The sequence below is a fragment of the Alosa sapidissima genome, chromosome 3 (assembly GCF_018492685.1).
Source record: "Alosa sapidissima isolate fAloSap1 chromosome 3, fAloSap1.pri, whole genome shotgun sequence".
In the NCBI taxonomy this organism is placed as follows: domain Eukaryota; kingdom Metazoa; phylum Chordata; class Actinopteri; order Clupeiformes; family Clupeidae; genus Alosa; species Alosa sapidissima.
This window is the reverse complement of record NC_055959.1, coordinates 3282897-3302864: the sequence shown is the minus strand read 5'-3', so window position 1 is coordinate 3302864 and position 19968 is coordinate 3282897. Positions and strand designations below refer to the sequence as shown.

General features: G+C 40.9%; 1 protein-coding gene across 1 annotated transcript; it reads right to left on the bottom strand.

Moving 5' to 3' along the window:
- Window positions 1-124: 124 nt before the first annotated feature.
- Window positions 125-19258, bottom strand: lmx1al (LIM homeobox transcription factor 1, alpha-like). Its single transcript, XM_042085456.1, has 9 exons — window positions 18656-19258; window positions 15742-15827; window positions 15015-15198; window positions 6140-6372; window positions 5009-5172; window positions 4553-4630; window positions 4154-4277; window positions 3710-3865; window positions 125-3273 (listed from the first exon to the last, which is right to left on the bottom strand). Exons 1-9 carry the CDS (start codon window positions 18697-18699, stop codon window positions 3116-3118), a joined length of 1227 nt encoding a protein of 408 aa, XP_041941390.1. The 5' UTR covers window positions 18700-19258; the 3' UTR covers window positions 125-3115.
- Window positions 19259-19968: the final 710 nt, after the last annotated feature.

The window sequence follows — 19968 nt, the reverse complement described above, 5'->3', positions numbered from 1 at the left end:
AATAAAAATGTGGAAAGATAAAAGACGGGGTCGTGGAGTCACGCTCTCTTTGACCACTGAGACAGACAGAGGGAGGATGTTGAGTTATGAGTGCTTTGATAAGTAAGCAGAACATGTTCTCAGTTGAGCCATCAAAACAGAGGGTAGTCAAATGGAAAGACTTATGTTGCAAAATACACATTTCTTTTACCTAATAGGAGAACAAATTACATCCTTACACCACAGACAATAAGGAGAAATAATGTAGCATTAGATGTGTCTTAAACTGAAATTACATTATATTGCAGAGAGGATAAAACCATTCACAAACACATCACCTATTAGAATTAACAAATAAAAAAAAAAGTTTAAAAGTTCTTGTAAGTATGGCATTTGATCCAGCATTTTAAGATCCTTACAATCCAGGCTTCAATAGCTTTTACAGATTTTCTTCTGAAGACGTAATAGTGTGGCACAATAAATAACCATACAACATCATTATGCGCCAATAAATGCCAAGTAAAAGCGACATTTCCTTCACATTTTATCTGGTCCCATTCACAATATAGTATCTCAGAATGACTGTCCCATTGCTCTGGGAAATGGTACATTTATCAGTTAACTGTACAGGCCTATTGTAAATATTTCAGGTTCATATCATGCTGCAAAATAAATACTCTAATATTTATGAACACTAGCACAAGGAAGAAGTACAAAATATCTATCAGAATCATATACTTGTACAAAGAGAAATAAACAGTGACTACACCCAATAACAGTTGTGGTGAAAGTTAAGATGACAGTAATTATACAAACACATTTATTTTTACAAACACAGAAACATTGTATCATCACACTATTTCCAATTGCCCTGCATTATCCTGATATTTTCATCACATTGTCCAGGAGATGGGGTTTAAAAAAACAAATACTAAGGAGACACATTTAAAACCCTGTTTGTACCAGGCTTTTAAAACAACCCTGTAGTTGAAGAGACCCTGATTCTTTACCTCTTTCTTGTTTCAAAACTAAAACTTCCATTAGTGGAACTAGATTAGACACTAGCTTTTATAGTGGCCTTTTATTTGCACTTATAGCAATAATGACTCAATCAGTCTGTTCTAAGTGTAATGTAACTATGTTACTAATTTGAACAACTTCCAAGGTCATTTCTATCATCGCACAGTGGTGGGACTAAACAATGCTAACTTTTTAAAAATGAAGACTGGTAACTATCAGAAAAAATATTTAAACAATGTTCAGCTATACAGGATGTGAAACTTATCCAAACTGATACACTAATAGTGACCCATAGACCTAGCACACATAACCTGAGTCAGTCTGCTCTCCATATCTCTATTTTCTAGCTCTATTCACAGCTCACTGTCGACCAATCCCTTAGTCATTGCTGATCTTAAGATCCTATTTGATAGCAGGGGAGTTTTGAACATACTAACAGAACATTCTGTTCCGCAACAATGTAAGGTTCTAAAATTCCATGTTAAATTCAATGAACCCAGATATTCCTTAGAACGTTAAATTTCCAACATTCCTGTCACACCGGTGTGACTGTACTGGCTTAAGGGTTAAAAAGTTCACTCCTACTTGGGTCTCTGAAGCACAGAAGTCCCCCTGCTTTCCCTGTATAATTTCCCAAACCACAGTGGTATGTGTGCCCCCTCATCCACATCGAGACTCCCTAACCTCGTAGACTTAAGTGCTTCACCAGTTAATGAGTAATATGTTCCTGTATGACCATGCATTGCCAGTATTACGGCAGACCTTAAGGGGGTGAGGGACTACCACATAAAATCATAGGAAAAAACACTTGATATAGAATTATCAGTTTGATATGTCATACAATCCTTATTCCTTGTTTGTTCCAGTAGTCTTGTCCAGAATTATGTTAACATGTATGAAATGGCTATTCCCTAAGCCTATGGACACTTTACTTTTGTTCTTTATATGTATAGACCTATTACTTTAGTTTGAAATGGCATCATTTTATGACAAGAGTTAGGGTTGAATAGCAAGAAACACTAAAAAAATGTTTGACGTTACCCAGACTTTTCATATTTTTTATATCTGACTAATCTTACAATACACCTTACACCACAATATGCAATATGAGACAGGGATGTTTTGTTTTGCAATGAAAATCGGGAAAGTATTATAGAGCTGTCCCCACTTAAATCAGGGACTTTGATTAAGGTTCAGAAGGCATAGTTTGCAGTCGTGGAATAGTCAAATTCAGTGCATAAAAAGTTGTAGAAAAAACATTATTTATCTTATGTAGGTTATAATTTTTACAGCAGCTATTCACATGCAAAGCTTATTGTGCATACTTTAAGATGCATAACTTCAGTCACTCACAAGGTGCTTGGGCGAGGTAAATGTTGAAAAGTGTGAGGAGTCAGCCAGGCGTATGTGTATAAAAAGCTGTAAAATGTATAACCATAACAAAAGCTACTGTGCCAAATATATATATATATTTTACATTTTTACTACATTTCCCAATCTCTGTCGTTGGATTTAGACTCATAACAAACCTTATCTCCATAAAATCAAACACAGAACTATCACACCATTAAACATCATGCGACAAAATCACATGCTCACTGTTCAGATGATTGCCTTGATATGACATTTTTTTCCTTGTACAAAAACTACCAGATCATTTTTGAGTCAAGAAGAATAATAATTAGTGCACTGATGTAACATGAAAAGTCTGGGCAATATCAACGTGTGTGTCATTATGGTGCAATTATGTAAATCTGGTTTAATGTTTGTATATTGAACATACACCCTCACAAAGTGCTTTTCATTCCCAGAAGACTATATTTTTCTTAACCTCTGTTGATTAGTGCTTGATATGTTCTTGAAATCTATAAGCACTAGACAACTGTCTCCTACAAAAACCTCATCTCATCAGCATGATTCTCAGTAGAATACCAAACAACATTTTAGTACCTCCATGTATGGTTCATGTCCTGGTATTGCGTAAATCTCAGTCTTGTGGTAATGCAATCCTATGGGCATGAGCAATGGATCAATGACAGGAGGGCCTCCCATCAGCAGTCCTACCCCCAGTGTGGTGCAGTACTGTGGGGTCAAGGTCAGCATAGGGGTGAGGGGGTCATGAAGTGAAGTAGGAGCTCTGCATGGAGTAGAGGCGATCTATTGGGTTTCCCACGCGGCCTGTCAACAAGCCCCCGTCAGCTGTTGCTAGGAGACAGTCACCGAGCTGGCTGAGGCTTCCGTCGCTGTCCAGGTCATGAAACACTGTTTCTGAGTCTATGGAAACAGATAGCCAGGAAGTGATGATGACAGTAGAGTTGACCAGCAGAAAAAGTCACACAGCAGAAGAATAGGAAAGAACGTCATGGTATTTACCTCTTTTTTTAAGCAAAACCCAAATGGCATTAACAAGTTCACAGCACATACAATGTCCTCCAGAATTATTAAAACCCCTGGTAAATTTGACTAAAAATCATGTTTTGGTGATTTATTGTAATCTCATAATGAAAACAATATTTCTCAGAGTAAATGTGCTTCCTTTGAAGGTTGTATCTTTCCTCACTGTTTGTCCTCACAATAAATCACCAAAAAATGACTTTTAATTCTTGTTTTTAGTCAACTTTACCAGGGGTGTGGATAATTGTGGAGGGCACTGTAGTAAAGGTACAGACGTAGTCACTGGGTCATCTGGAGTGCTCTGCGCTCATCTCACCATAAGAGTGCATCTGCTCTGGTCCCAGCTGCGGAGGGGTGAGTCCGTGGCGAAATTGCTCGCCCCCATAGATGTTCGGGTCGAGTGCTAAGAGCTGCTGCCGATGCATTGCCGGATACGCGAGCAGTCCATCCAAACCATGACCACTGGAGCCATCTGTTGAGAACAACATTATCAACATTAGTCATCATTCTCCTCTTTCCTCCATCAATCTATCTAGAAATTCTTCACTTCTTTTGAGAGATCCAGTCTACAATGGATATCATCAACAAAAATCACTGCCACCGAATAGGTGGATGGGACCTGTTTGTTTCAGCTTCTTCACGTTATCATCTTAGCTTGAGGGTAGACAGTTGAAGCATGAGTGAGACAGGTGACTAAGCGTGAGTGAGACAGGTGACTAAGAGCGTGGTCCAGTAGAGGTGGACGAGCCTGCTGCCTCACCCTCGCTATCGTCGTTGCTCTGCTGGCCTCCCCGACTGGGTCCTCTCCTGCTGCCCCTCAGCTGCTCCTGCTCCTGCTGCTGCTGCTGCTGCTGTTGCTGCTGCCGGCGGGCGATCTTCTTCATCTGGAGCACAACAAGCCCGCTCACTGACATTCACATTCATATCCATTTACTTCAGTGTGACTTTATGGCTTTAAAGAATGGATTCATTAGCCAAGCACTGGGGTCAAAGGGCAACGCAGTATAATGCAAGTAGGTTCTTTCACACTGTTAGTGATGAGCAGTGTAACTCAATATATATACAAAAATATCTCTGGTAGAAAACTAGGGGTAATGATGACGAGAAATAATCCAGGACACTATGTGGGTGTTGTGTGGTGCACAGCTGAGAGACTGACCTTTGCCCTCTGGTTCTGGAACCACACCTGCACCACTCGCACAGTCAGGCCTGTCTCAGCCGCCAGCGACTCCCTCACCTACACAGACGGAAGGAGTAGCACCTCCATGTGAGATCCATAAGCCCTGTCTATGAGGATCTTTGCAAGATTGCAAGAAGTGTATAAGAGTGTTTCCACAAATTGTCAGCACATAATTGTTATCTTGAGCAGAAATAATTTCGAATTTCAATGTCCAGTTTCAATTTCACACTTTTTCCTGATGCATAAAAATATGACTTTCCCTGAATGGTAGAACACATTTCTCTTGGCTTGGAGCATGTGTGCAATTGTATAGAAAACAAATGAATCAGATGTGTTTCATTGTTCCTTCAGCATCACACGAGAGGTTTTGGAATATTTGAGTATTAATCTACATGCTGTATCGTTAAAGTTTCAATATACCATACTCCAGCTCACCTTCCGGCAAGGTTTTGAGGACACTTCGAATGAGGCCTTGAAAGCACGCCGCTGCTGTGTGGTCAGTATGGTGCGTGGCCGCTTTGAGCGTTTGTGCTCCTTGCTGTCATCGCCTCCTTTCCCCACCAGCGAGCTGCCGCCTCCATCCTCATCCTCACTCTTCACTGTGAAGTCACAAGCAGTATGTTTACATCAGTTATTTACAGTTTATTTACTATTTACAGTTTTTTAATGTCGGTTATTTACAGTTTATATACTATATTTTTACAGTCTCATGTAACTATGGTTCTCAGGTTCTAATGCCTGACAAAGTCATACTGTGCCACAATAGATTGCTTAAAGGTGTATAAAACACAAAATGCCTGCCAATTTGACTGCACTAAACAAGACTTTTTCCATCTAATTTAATATATTAATATTTGTATTTAATGTAATTATCTTATGAGTTGGCAGATATGTCCAATATATGACCGGAATTATGATAATATATATTTTTTGAAAAAATTTAAACAACGCACACAATCATATTTATTACATTTACATTTGCATATTTAAAATGTCTTATTCCCATATTCCTTTTTGGGGGATATTTCTAACCATCTGAAATGCATTCTGAATATACACATATTTAAGTGTAAATATCTTGCTTCAAGAATATATGATTAACATATTTGAAATATCTGTGAGTTTGAAATAAATAAAAAAAAAAAATAATTACACATGGTAAAGTATTTTTAGAGAAATGGATAATTAATTCTCAATATAAGAGGAGACTTGGAAAAGGCAACATGTCGGTATTGTTTGTAATAATGTAAACACTTAAGAAATATATTAGCTAAACATAGATATGGTTATCAAATTAAATTATATGACACCAGAATTGACAAACATATCAGCTGGTGGGTTTGTTGATTTTGTTTAATTAAATCTGTTGTGACATTAAACAAATAACAATGACAAAACAAACAACAGTGCAAGGTTAGCTTGAGACTCACACTTTAAGACTTTTGGCCTCCCCTATAAACTCATCCATCTTATTATGGCATAGCTTTCATTTCTATTGTATTGTTAAGACGGTGGTAGTGTTGTTCTGAGTAAATGCTAGTAAAATTTGTATTATGTGTGTGTTACCAGAGTCGGTGGGGGCTGGGCTGATGGCGGCCAGCATCTCCCGCTCCTTCTCGTAGTCGATGCGGCAGAGTAGCTGGCCCTCCTTTAGCACAAACTCATCGCCGCGCTGCAGCCGGCGTTCGCACTCGCAGCAGCTGAAGCAGCCCAGGTGGTACACCTGACCCAGCACTCGCATGATCAACTCCGAGCGCCCGATGGCCTGCATACACGCGCTGCACTTTCGCACAAACAACCTGATACACACACATGCACATAAACACATAAGCACACAGACACACGCACACACACACACACACACACACACACACACACATGCACATAAACACATACGCACACAAACGCACACACACACACACATGCACATAAACACATACGCACACACACACACACATTCACATAAACATACGCACACACATTTACACAGGGGCAAAGAGCAGAGTCACAGATTTTTAAGAGGATTTTTCAATAATACGTACATTTGTATATGGATAATTAAGGGGTCCGTTATCATCAACAGTTAAATTTAAGTTTAACAGTTTTATCTGTTTTCACATTGCGTGTAAATTCACATTTAGAGGTGCTATACAGTTTCATGAAAAATAATATAAAATATTTTAATAACTTTGTATTTTTTGGTGGACTTCAACTTGATAGATGTACACCACTCGCTGAACACTAAAAGCCATGATTGGGCAGGTGAAGGTGTTAGAAATGAAAAAGAAAGTCACTCAGAAAAAAAAGATCATTTCAGTTCATTTCAGAAAGGGTATAGCAATATAACAAAATTCCCCCAGTCTCCCATCTAAAACAGATGCAGTTTGTTATGGAAAACACTGGGTGGCAGTAGTTGCCTTCTCAACGATGATGTGGCACAACAACAGTCACAACATTGGCAACAAAGCTCCAGATCATCACACTGAACACATTAATCAATCAGTGCTTCCTTTTGTTCCATTCTGAATATCGCCAGCTCAGAAGATGCACAGGATTTCTGTGAATGAAATGGCAGACACCCTGTAATCCTCTCACTCAGTATGAAACTGCCTTTCTCTTTCCCCTGGTTTGCCCCTAACTTCCTCATTTTCTTAACTGTCGCTCTGCCACAGTGGTGGACCCTTACAAATTCCCCCTTACTATAACAACTCTGCGCCATTACAGTTCTTTGTCAGAGGCGCGGATCTCTAGCTGCTAAAGTCTCCTTAAACCCCTGTGCTCTTTCCCGATATCTCCCCTCCCTCTCTCCCCTGCTCTGCATGTTCTGCCAGGATTCTCTGTTCTCTCTCTTTCCCTCGGCGGCCCTCCCCACTCCGCTCAGTGAAACTAATAAAGACAGGATTAATTAGATTGTTGTTTAAACAGTGCGATGCCCAGACAGCCGCTGTAAACTCATAACCAAGGATTGTGGGTAGCATGGGGTTAATCTCTCCCCCTTCTCGTTTTTCACACACTCAAACAAACACACACACAAGCAAAGCTAGTCACACCACACTCACAGATACACACTCATCACATCAGAGCCATGCGGCCAATCACTCACACAGATGTATCCTGACAGGTACCTATAGGGCTGTCTGTTACGGGCCGATCATATGGCGCCATATGTGATGTGAGTCATGCCTGTCTGTAATATACAAATGTCACTCTACATGTGTCCATATCACTATAACTGATTAGAGTGATATGAACATATGGTTATAATAATTGTAATAGTATTATATAATATGTACTGTATATATAAAATAACAAAAGTTTTTAACTTTTTTTTAAAAAACTAAAACACTTTTGTTTTAGTTTTACATAAATGTGCATGCCTATGCCTACAGAATGATGGTAAAATAACCGATTTGCAGACCTGAGAAACCTGCATGAAGCTGATAAACGCATGACAAGCAAATTAATATTAGAACAGAGGACACAACCTCACGGAAGATGAAGTAGGAGGGAAATCCCCATCATTATACCAGGCAGTGAGCAAATGGAGGAGGGAGGATTCTAGGGAATGTAGCCTTGTATGATTTCATGAGTAATTCCAGAATCAGAATGATTTTACTTTGAAAACAAAAACTACTAAACGCTATAAGCAGTGTGGAGATGTATGGCAGTATGATGCTATGGAGGGGGGGGGGGAGCAGACGGACTGGAGGAGTGTTGATTGTCCCTGAAGGGCCGAGAGGAAGGTGTTGCTCCCTAAATCTGCTAGGGTGAGATGCCGCCAGGTCCGTCCGTTAAAGACGTCTGATCTGCACCGATGAGATGATCCTGTCCGAAATGCAGCTGCCGCGGCTAATCTGCTTCGATCCTCAAGTCTGCCAAAGCACCGACATCCCCAAATCACCCTCTTTACCAGAAAAAAAACCCTCACCAAAAAACCTCACACTCTGTCTCTCCAAGACAATTGGTCACAGGCGCACGGGAGACACCACTTAAGCCACTTAATCACTATGACTGGGCCCATCAACAGGGAAAGACTCCCTCAAATAAAGCATTCAGACAGAGATGGAAAAAAACAACAAATAAAAGATGAAACAATTGACACACTCTCCCACAGATTCACAGCTACGGCTAAGAAGGATGCAGAGAATTTGTTGAAATGTCAAGGAAAAAACAAAGTAATGTACCGTAAATGAACAATGGCAAACATTTGTGTGTCCAAGTATTTAGCTAATCCCTGAAATCTCATGAGAAACTAAGGGGGATTATAGATTATTAATTGGGATTAAGGCGCGAAGGGAGTGAGGAATTAATAGACACATACTGGGAGGAGGGTATCTGAAAGATTTCGCTTTTAGTTCTCATCTCATCTCGCCTATACTGGACGGTACATGCTTTTGAATGGCGAGCAGTCTCACACATATACAGGTGTCACTGTAAGCAAGTCCGAATCCTGTGAATGTCCAGGTGCTGTAGCTGTTTGCATGTACGTGGGTCGGATGCTCTGGAAGGATTTGTAGTGCCAGCATGAGTGCATCATCTTATACTTGTATTGTCAACTTGTGGGAGCACACAACAACCTGGAAGTGCGCATACATGATTATGGATATATGTGGGTGGGTGTGCAAGTGATTTTTGTGTGTGTGTGTGTGTCTGTTTGTTTGTTTGTGTGTGTGCTTGTGTTTGGGCATGTGTTTGAATGCACCGGTGTATAAGTGTGTGTGTGTGTTTGTGTGTGTGTGTGTGTGTGTGTGTGTGTGTGTGTGTGTGTGTGTGTGTGTGAACGGATATTGCTGTGAAGCATGGTGGCTCAGAGCCAGGGTTCAGTAATCACATCATCTCCTTTTATTAAATCTCACTGCTCTGCCTCAGCGTTATTAAAATCTCCCAGCATTCTCCTCAATGCTCACTCTCTACGCGCGTCTCCCCCCCCCCCCCCCCCCCCCCATCCCTATCCCTCCTCCACCTACCCCGTCTGCTCCTCCACCCTCCACCCCACCCCCTCCCACACACACCTTCTCTCCACACCCCACACTGTCTCACCTCTCACACACAAATTCACCTTCTGATGCACGCATAAATTCCACATAGACTCGGGTGGGCAGGTGGCAGTAACACAAAATAATAATAATAATAATAACAATAATAAAAGACTGAGAGACAAGTGCCGATAAACACACACATTTGTCCACCTGCAGTCCTAGAGAGTTTTCTGGATGATATTTCAGTTCCTGAACCCACTGGGGAAGAGACTGAAAAATGTAAAGGTAATCAAAACAAGGACGGAGATCATTCTGTCTCCAGTTACGCTAATCAAGATCTGTTTTCAAAAGGTATAGAAAATAGACCATTAAACCGAGTTTAGCACTCACACGAGTATGTCCTGATCATACTACTACTACTACTACTACTACTACTAATAATAATAATAATAATAATCATCATAATAATAACAATATACTATAGTAATAGTAATAATAGCAATGTGGTTCATGATGTGTTGATCATAATAATCCTACTATAATGACAACATTATAAAACAATCCTCAATTGTATGATTTAAGATCAATAAAAACAACACAACCTATACACATATATTATACTTATTATATATATTTTTTTTTAGAAAAATCTGTTTTTTCCCATGTAGTCCTTATGAGAAAGTGTAGAATATAAAACAGTATGATTAATGAGGATATTTTTGTTTTATTTTATTAAGTATAAGAAATTGTAAGATATGTATATATTTATTAACTATAAGAAAACGGTAATGCTGTATCACACCCTCAACACCACATCGACTTATATGTATATCCTCTGCTTACAGAGTCTCTATAACTTAATGTCTATGTTCTTGCTAAAATGTCCCTTTAAATACATTTTGGACTGAATTTTGGATTGCTTAAACAATCTAAATGAATTTTCTTAATTACAAAAATGTCTTAATAATATTTACCAATATTTATTTTTGACATGTTAGCTTTACACCTTCCCTCCTGATGTTTAACATAGTGCCTAACAATCTTGTATTGCACTACAGTATGCCCATACCCATATAGTAGCCAGTCTCCAAAACCTATTGGCTAATTATGCTCACCGATGTCACTATGTCTTGCCATTTGTGCACTAGGCTAACTAGCACTAAGCCTATATTCTAACAACAGCAGCAGGAGCAACAACAGGACAGAGAGTCATCAAACCAAAAGAAAATCTCACTATGCTGTGCATCATCTGCATCTTCTTACACTCTTTTCCAGCCCACCATGGACCAATGGTGGCTACATACTGTATTCTATGCACAATGACATGGAATGTAGACCTAAGGATCTTTATCTGGAAGCTAGTATGAAATATACATACTGAGAATGTTATTTGTATGTACTGTGTGATCTCTGCTGTATGTGAGGTTGACAGTCTTGCATGCATCAAACGGCCTAAGCTACCAAGCCCAACCATCAGCATTAACCAGTCATGTAAAAACATTATTTTTGGAAGGTGGAGGAAGCAGTGTCTAACATGACAGCAGCACTATCAGTGACGACTGCGTTCATGACGTGCCTTAGAATACATACACCTCAGTGTGTGGTACATCAGATATATGATAAATCTGCAGTATAGATAGCATATGTGGGGAGGGTAAATGTAATTGTGTATGCATGTGTTTTTGTATGTGTGTGTGTGTGTGTGTGTGTCTGTATGTGTGTGCGCGCGCGCGTGTGTGTGTGTGTGTGTGTGTGCATGCGCTTGCGCATACGTGTGTGTTTGGATAAAACCTCTAATCCCCAGGCCACCAGAACGCAATATCCTGTCAGCCAGTTTCTCATTTCCTGTCTCTCCTGGTCAGGGAGGTGGAGTGGGTTGGGGTGGGGGGTGCTGGGAGGGGAACAGGGGGACCCGTTACCCGTTGCCCCAGAAACAGAAGATACGGGCAACCTTGTTTGAGAATGGCTGCGATGTTCACTCTATCTCTCTTTCTCTCCCTCCCTCTTAGTCAGTCCTCCCCCTCCTATTCTTTCAATCTCTCTCTCTCTCTCTCTCTCTCTCTTTTTTCTGTGATTCTCCTTTTATTATCTCAGATTTAATAAAGCCAAGGCAGGCAGCTTGTTCTGCCATGAAACATTTATTAGCCGTCTGTAATGAAATTGTTGTGGGGGGAAGGCAAGAAGACGGAGCCTCATCAGATGTTATGCAAAAACCAGTGGCAATAACACAATGGGTGAATCCCCTCTCTCTTTTCCTCCTCTTTTCTTGGGATCCTCTGCCCCTCCACGCCGTGTCCCCTACCCATGATGCACCTCAGTCAGCAGCAGCAGCATCATACTCCAAAACTGTGCGTGGTAAGGTGTGGAACAGAAACGCACATTTTCCCTGGGACTCCCACTGACCTTGTCCCTAACACGGTTAAGTCGAGGCGCTCCTGCCCCAGCAGCACTCTGTAGACATGTCTGAATGGGTAATTAACACTTTAACCACCCACTCGCCCCCTTTCATACCCCCCCCCCCCCCCAACCCTTCTCTGCCCTGAGACACTCGGAGATACGGGGAGCAGGGGATGATTAAGCGAAAAGGTGGGGGTAAACGGTGAGATAAACCGATTGGTGTCATCACTACTATCAATCTCAACAAGCAGGAAATGAGACTTAGGACAGAGAAATATTATTAGAAACCAGACAGTGATGAATGAGGCATAAGGAGAGAGAGCGAGAGAAAGAGAGAGAGAGAGAGAGAGAGAGAGGGAATCCAGGAGAAATAGAGGTACATGTACAGTGAGAAAGAGCGAGAAGGGAAGACAGAGGGAAGGGAAATCATCACTCTTTTCCACAATCTCTCCGTACTAGGGAAGTGTTTACATGCGGTAAGCCAGCCTGAGATGAGGTAAGATGAGCCGAAGGTTGTCCAGCGCAGGACAGAGCTGTGAGAATGTACTGTCTGCGTGTGGGAAGCTGATGGTCAGTCCTCGGCCAAGCGAGGGCATCTCTTTCCCCCTCCGAGAGGGTTGATCGGGCAGGGTGTTCATGTCATCCACCCCACAGTGTGTTCTATTAAACCCCCCTTCCCCATGTCCAGTGGATGCCTTAAATATCCACTCCCCAACCCCATGTCCTGGTGCTGCACTCCGTGTGTGAGAGGGGGGAAAGCCGGGCCTGGGGACAGGGCAGGGTGGTGGGATATGGAGGGGGTGGGGGTAGGGTAGGGGCCGCTAGGCCTCGGAGCCCAACGCTAGACTCATTTTCTGCCTGGGTTTCAGGCGCCGTGCCCCGGGGCTACACCGGCTTTATTGGTCTGGGACCTGCCTCATCCAGCAGGGTTCGCACTGTGTTTGCTGTGTCTGTAGGTGTGTGTGTGTGTGTGTGTGTGTGTGTGTGTGTGTGGATGTGTGTCTGTCTGTGTGTGTGTGTGTGTGTGTGTCTATCTGTCTGTCTGTGTGTCTGTGTGTGTGTGTGTGTGTGTGTGTGTCTGTGTGTGTGTGGATGGATGGGGTGTGGGTGGGTGGTTGGGTGTATGGTGTGTGTGTGTGTGGTGGTGGGTGGATGGGATGTGTGTGTGTAGGTGGGTGGGTGTATGGTGTGTGTGTGTGTAGGTGGATGGGATGTGTGTGTGTGTGTGTGGGGGGGTGTCTGTCTGTAGATGTGTGTGGGGTAGTGTGTGCTTGTTTGCCTGTGTGGAGAGAGTGAGAGGATGACTCAAACTATGACTTAGAGGTGTGTATAGGTACAGTTTGTTGTGAGACTATGTATTTAAAACATGACACCTTAGAAATAAGTGGTTGTGATAAATGATCAAATGAAGAAAATCATTATCTTTGGATGAATGAAAATCATTATCTTTGGGTGTGTGTGTGTGGTGGGGGGGGGGGGGGGGGGGGGGGGGCGTCGATGCAAGCTTTGTTGTTATTGGGAAAAAATAGGGTTAGCCGTTTCTACAAAAATTGCCTATGGTTGAGAGAGAGAGAGAGAGAGAGAGATCTAAATGAGAAGAAATAGTGTCTGCAGCATCCCTCCTCTCCAGACCCCACTCATCCTCCCCTCCAGCCAAGAGCCTTGATTCCAGAACAGAGTTACTGAAAATTCCAGTTCCTTGGAGCTGTTTGGAATTCCTTGGCCCAGCTGAGGTGGTACGCACACCTGCTGGGAGATGTGAGGGCGTAGGGGGCAGGTTTGGTGTTGGGTGCTGATGGACACAGCAGGGGGAAACAAGGAGACATTGTTGCAGGTCCAGTCAAGGTCGTTGGCAGCAGAGAATGCCAAGTCAGACAGGCATGCTATGGATATCTCCTCTTGGACCAGAACGCATACTCCAACAAAGTGTAATGGAATTCTCTTAGCCAATCATGCATTCACCGTCCTGTCAATTCCTTTTCAATGTATCTCAATTTTAAATGACAAATATCCCTATCTATTGTGAATGATATGAGGACAGATTATGAAATGATGAGACTAGTCTCCTTGAAATGTTTTGCTCCAACTTGATTATGGTTATATCGTTGATATGATAAGTTGTTATACTAAATATCTTGTAGGCCACAGCTTGAAATATTTGTGGAATTTTCTACTCGAGGTAGAGAACCTGGGCCAGCCAGTGATCAAGGCATCTTTCATCTCAGCACACATAGTGGACAGATCTATGTAAAAGTTAGCCAACAACAACTGCATACTTCTGAGACAATCCTTTGAAAGCATCCTACAAATCTATGAAGTCTGGCCCTGTATCTCCTTCCTGTATCAGTTCTTTCTCCTCCTCCCTGTATCAGTTCTTTCTCCTCCTCCTCCCTGTATCAGCTCTTTCTCTTCCTCCTCCCTGTATCAGTTCTTTCTTCTTCCCCCATCTGTCAGTTCTTTCTCCTCCTCCCTCTATCAGCTCTTCTCCTCCTCCCTGTATCAGTTCTTTCTTCTCCTCCCTCCTTCCTGTTCTCCCACCATTCCCTTATACCCTCTCCACTCCACCTCCAGATGTTGGCTGTCGAGGGAGTGTCTGTGTCTGGACGCCGTCTGACACTTTCCACAACAACGATAACAGGCTGCGGGGTCGTCCTTCACACAGCCCTGTCCTCTCCCGCTGGCTGCATTAGACTGCGGCACGCCCTCGCAATCCCTTCTATCATGTCTCTTGTACTGAGTCTCAACACCAGTGACTGACCGCTGAATGGATGAGGGGAGGCCAAGGAATGAATCTTTCACACTGGATCACTTATAACGTTTCAGTGCAGCAGAATGGGGGAACTTATCGAGTGAATGTACTAATAAAGTTCTATGAAGCATTATGAAGCTTCCTCAAGCTTAATGAAGCAAAGACGATGTGCACCATGTGATGGGCTGGATGTAATGAAGTGTTTCTGTGCATGGTTGGAGGAGGATGGGGAAAGGTGGTTTGGTGAGAGTGAAAAGGGGTATGTGGAAAGCATGAGAGAGAAAGATGTGTCGGCATCTTAAGGGGCAACTCTTACTTCTCGTAGTCGTGCTTGCAGTAGAGGAGGCGGTCACGGCAGTAGCAGGTGCCGGAGAGGGTGGTCAGGCACACGGCACACTTGACGCACGTCTCGTGCCAGGAGCGCTCGTTTACCCGCAGGAGGAAACGGTCAGCGATGGGCGACTCACAGCCTGCACAAACTTCTCCTCCTCCTACGTGCTCTACACCACGAGAAAGACCACATCAGACCACAGGAACATCAGAAGTAATGGTCAGCGTGCTGGACATCTCATTGTTCTTTGACTGCATTTGTTTGAGTTTTCAATACCAATAAAATGATACAGTGGCCTTTTTAATAAGTCATTGTAGTCAATTTAATGGTTTCTAATGCCATCATAGTTGCAGGCATCAATTTTAAAGATAAATCCTTCTTTTTGAGTGAAAATGAATCCCTTGCAAGTGTGATCAAGGAATCAGATAATGTTGTGCATGGGGATATATATATATATATATATATATATATATATATATATATATATATATATATATATATATATAATGGTCTAATGGGTGGACCATAGAAAATAGACAAATCTATGGTTCAGTGTTTGCCCTGTTTGATATGACCGCTATGTGAAAAAAAATGTCAGACATTACTGAGTCATACGTTGTTATGATCTTTAGAAAATGACAAAAAATCCTCGACCCCGACCCATACGCCCAAAATAAGTCAAGACAAGTCTGGGAAATGTGAGCTGTCTCACCGAAAGCGGTGGCAGAGGGTCCCTGCTGCAGACATGACTGGTTCTCCTCCGTTTTCATTCTGTCCCGCCTTCCCTCGGAGTGCTCGCTGCTCCAGAAAAAAATTCAAATAGATTTTGCATGCTATTTTCTAGCACAATATGTGTCAGTGAGTCTTATAGTGATAGTCTTATTTCTTTGGAATTCTATTTTACGACAAAAAAAGCTTCATTTCTGGGAAACTAAGTAGTTATGGATGGAAAGCTCTGAGAGGTGAGGTGAGGATGAATACTGAAAAATATGAAGGTACATTAATAAGTAATGTGTACCATTAATCGCTACTTTCCCCCTAGCCTAATTGTCAACGCAGCCTGCAGGTGCAATTCAGCATCTAATCTGTTCTTTTGAAAGGAATCACAGCGCGCAGAGCGATAATCATGACGATAATAAGACTAACATCTTAAGTCTAATTTGAGTATTTTGGGGGCATTGACAAGGTGGCCACCGCGATTGAGAAAGGACCTCACATGCTGGTCCATAATGAATAGCTGGTGTAGGAGTGCCGGAGTGTGTATTTGTTTGTTTGTGCGTATGAGCGTGTGTGTGTGTTTGGAAAGGTGGCCCTGACTCATTAGCTTGACCTAAACCGCACTAAGGTTAAACTTGTCCCATGGGCTGTCCCTCTATATGACGGCCGAAGCCCAAACCAATAATGCGGCTAACAAGGTGGTTTATGTCTCAGTGATGGCGTAATCTATTAATTAAACGCCTCCCCGAAGAAAGAACTATGAAACGTAGTAAAAATAATATTATTTTACCAATCAGTAGGGCATATGTATTTACTTATAGTCGTATGGTGGCCTATAAATCCATCAGATAATTGAAGTAACCTTTGCAGTATATACATGAATGAAATCAGAAATGTCCTAGATGTCTTAGGACTATGTGATAGACTATCAATCTATAATTATCTAAATGTGATGATCAAAATTGTAAAATGTCCGTAGCATTTACAGCGGCAATGTGGAAAACAATGTGGCAACACATCGAATTAAAAATTAAATAGGCCTATACAGCGACATGATAATTAAAACAAAGGTTTTAGCCAAAATGAAATTCCATATTATATAATACAATGAATGAAAGAATGAATATGTTGTTAGAATAAAATTAATTTAATGTTAGAATAAAAAATAATTTAAATACCTGTATAGCCTACAGAGGCAAATAGCGTGAATCATAACTTATTAAAACGTTGAAGTGTTGCTGTTATTCTCATTTCTAGGCCATATGTGTGTATGTTTTTTGAGCGCACCATAAACATGTGCCACGTGCGCCAACTAAGTCATAGAAGTTTAACTTTAGGCCTATACTTTAAGTCTATACTTTAATAAACTGAGTTTTTTGGACACTTGAGAATCACTGTGAATATAGCACCGGCTCAATCGAACAAAAGAAGATTTGCTGAAGCTGAAGTTGAAATCATCGACGTTGCCAATATTTCTCAAGCTTCATATTGGCGATGTAAAGAGCCATCAAATAACCCAGACTATTTGCATAAAGGAGATTATTCAGTAGACCTATCTGCAAGGCTGGCATTCTTATTTGGCCGTGGTTGAAAATACTGACAACACTCTGACACTATTTTTTTTTGGCAGAATTAGCCAGTTCTAGTGATAACATCATTAACAGCTTGGACTTCGACACATTATGCTAAACAAGACTAAAGTATAAGATCAAAAAGATGAAGATTTCTCATTTGTCTTCTTTCAAAACAGCTGGAATAACAATACACGCCTAATAACTGTAATTAACCCGTAATTAACTACGTAAAATTGTCATATTGTTGGTGGACTTGAAATATTGATTCATGAACAATCAAACAATTTTAAATAGAGGACAACATCAAGACTAAAATATAATTAAATAAAAAACATTCGCGCATTTATTATTTATTCCCATTCACCATTTTTCTTGCAACACGTCTATCCTATAATTTAGTGTTTAGTAATGTGTGGATTTAAGAGTATCTAAGGCAAATAGAGTACTTAAATCAACATCATGAGAATGAACGAATGAGGTTAAGCAAAACGGGTTAACACAGTACTCCTGCCGCCTGGAACGGCAAGTTCATTTTTGCGCGTTGGAACGCACGCAACAAAACTCTCCAAATATCACGTAAAACCATTAATTTAAGTAACAAACACAACAATTTCTCAACAATAACAATACATAAAAAAAAATATATATATATATATATATATATATATATATATATATATATTTTTTTTTTTTTTTTTTTTTTTTTTTTTAAATTCTTCGGCTTTCTTTATGGTTGATTTGCAATGATTTGCGCTCAACAAAAACTTTCCGATGAAGCCTAAAGATGAGAAAAGAAGCAGGCAGTGTTGAAATTGCTATTAATGTTTGCATAAACTAATTGCCTATATTATATTGTACTATATTATAAAATATCATATCAAAATAAAAGCAATGTATATGTCGCTTAAATATATGATTGATGAGTTCTGATGCCACCCATTTTACATTTTCCCCGAGCTAGAGGAGAGATGTTTATATTATCCAAACAGCATGATAGCCTATTAATGAAAATAACATTAACTTTGGAGTTTTCTACATTTACACAAGGCCTCTGGACACATAACCACCCCGTAGATGCTTCAATTGACCAGGACATATTGATGAAACTCAACAATAGATGTTTTATGGAACTGATAGAGCCTGTCTCTTCCAGCATACCCACATGGTTAAGATAAATATAAATAAACTAGATCCTAAGCGCTACAAATATACATTGCAGACACACCACTTCTGAGCTTCTTTTGATAATTGCTACAAATATTGGCCATGCCCTCAAGCACCACAATATCTCAATACATCAACAACCTGTCGACGTGCACAAGACTCTGAACCAACCTTAAGGTGAAACACACTCCTCCGGAGATTTCTGTTGGAAGCATCAAAAACCTTGAAAATAAAACGTTGTCTAGACACCAACAAGCACGGCCAGGTTACACTCCAAGAAGTACGCAGTGGCACTTAGTCATTGCCAAAAAATGACTTATATCTCCTGTCTGTTTTGTCGCCGTTCCAGGCTCAGCCCGTGCACACACACACACTGTTCACCGCGCACAAATCTGATGGGAGGGAGGGGGAGAGGGTTTGGGTAGTGGCCAGGAGAACGCATTGAGGAGGTAGAGGTGGATACAGTACGATACTTCGAGATAATGCATTGTTATTTAAAGGCGGTGTAGTAAGAACACGCACACGTGTGTGAGAGTAGCCTATGGGAGTGTGTGTGTGTGTGTGTGTGTGTGTGTGTGTGACTGAGTGTGTTATTGCATGTGTGTGACAGGAAACCTTGAGAATTGGTGTCAATGTTGACATTCGTTCCAGTATATAGGCGTATGCTTTATTGCTGCATTTTAAATTGATAAAGGCTAAGGCTATCAAAAATATGAAAATTAGACCCAAGAAGCAATGGCAATATGGATGAAATAGGCTTACTAAATACTTTAGATCTGTGAACCATAGGCTGCTGATGATTAGAAAGTATAGTATCATTTGCACTAAGACACAGTAAAACAAACATTTGGTAATCGAAGTAAAATCATTAAAAAGGGACGAAGATGGCTGATTTGTCAGATTTACAATTATTTTTTTTGTCTAGTCAAGGCCTGCAATACTATATCTGAAACAGACCGACAATTATTGAATGTTCATGTCATTGTACCTAGACCATGGTCAACGCTACTGGTCGCTGCTGCCCTCCCGTGGAAAGAAAAAAAAGGCACGCTCCAGATTCCATCAGTGACTGTCAGTTGAGAACTTAGTTACCAAACTGAGTATTCTGGATAGCTAACGCATGGACATTGTTTTTTTTTTTACTCAGGGCAGCAGTTTGCAGATTACATTATGTGCTTACATAATTGCAAAAGGGTTCTCCTACATTGGATGAATGGTTGGTGATAATGGGCAATGTAGATATTGCATTAAAGATCAGCCATTTCTTTCTACAACAGTCAAGAACCCTTTTGCAATTATGTAAGCACATAATGTAATCTGAAAACTGCTGCCCTGATAAGAAAAAAAAATGCAAATGATCTCAGCTGGTATTCTGTCTATAATGGAGTGGAATGCACATTTCTAAGTGTCTCCAAACTGGTAGTATATATATATATATATATAATACAATATATTTTATATATATTGTATTGATAAAGAAGCTG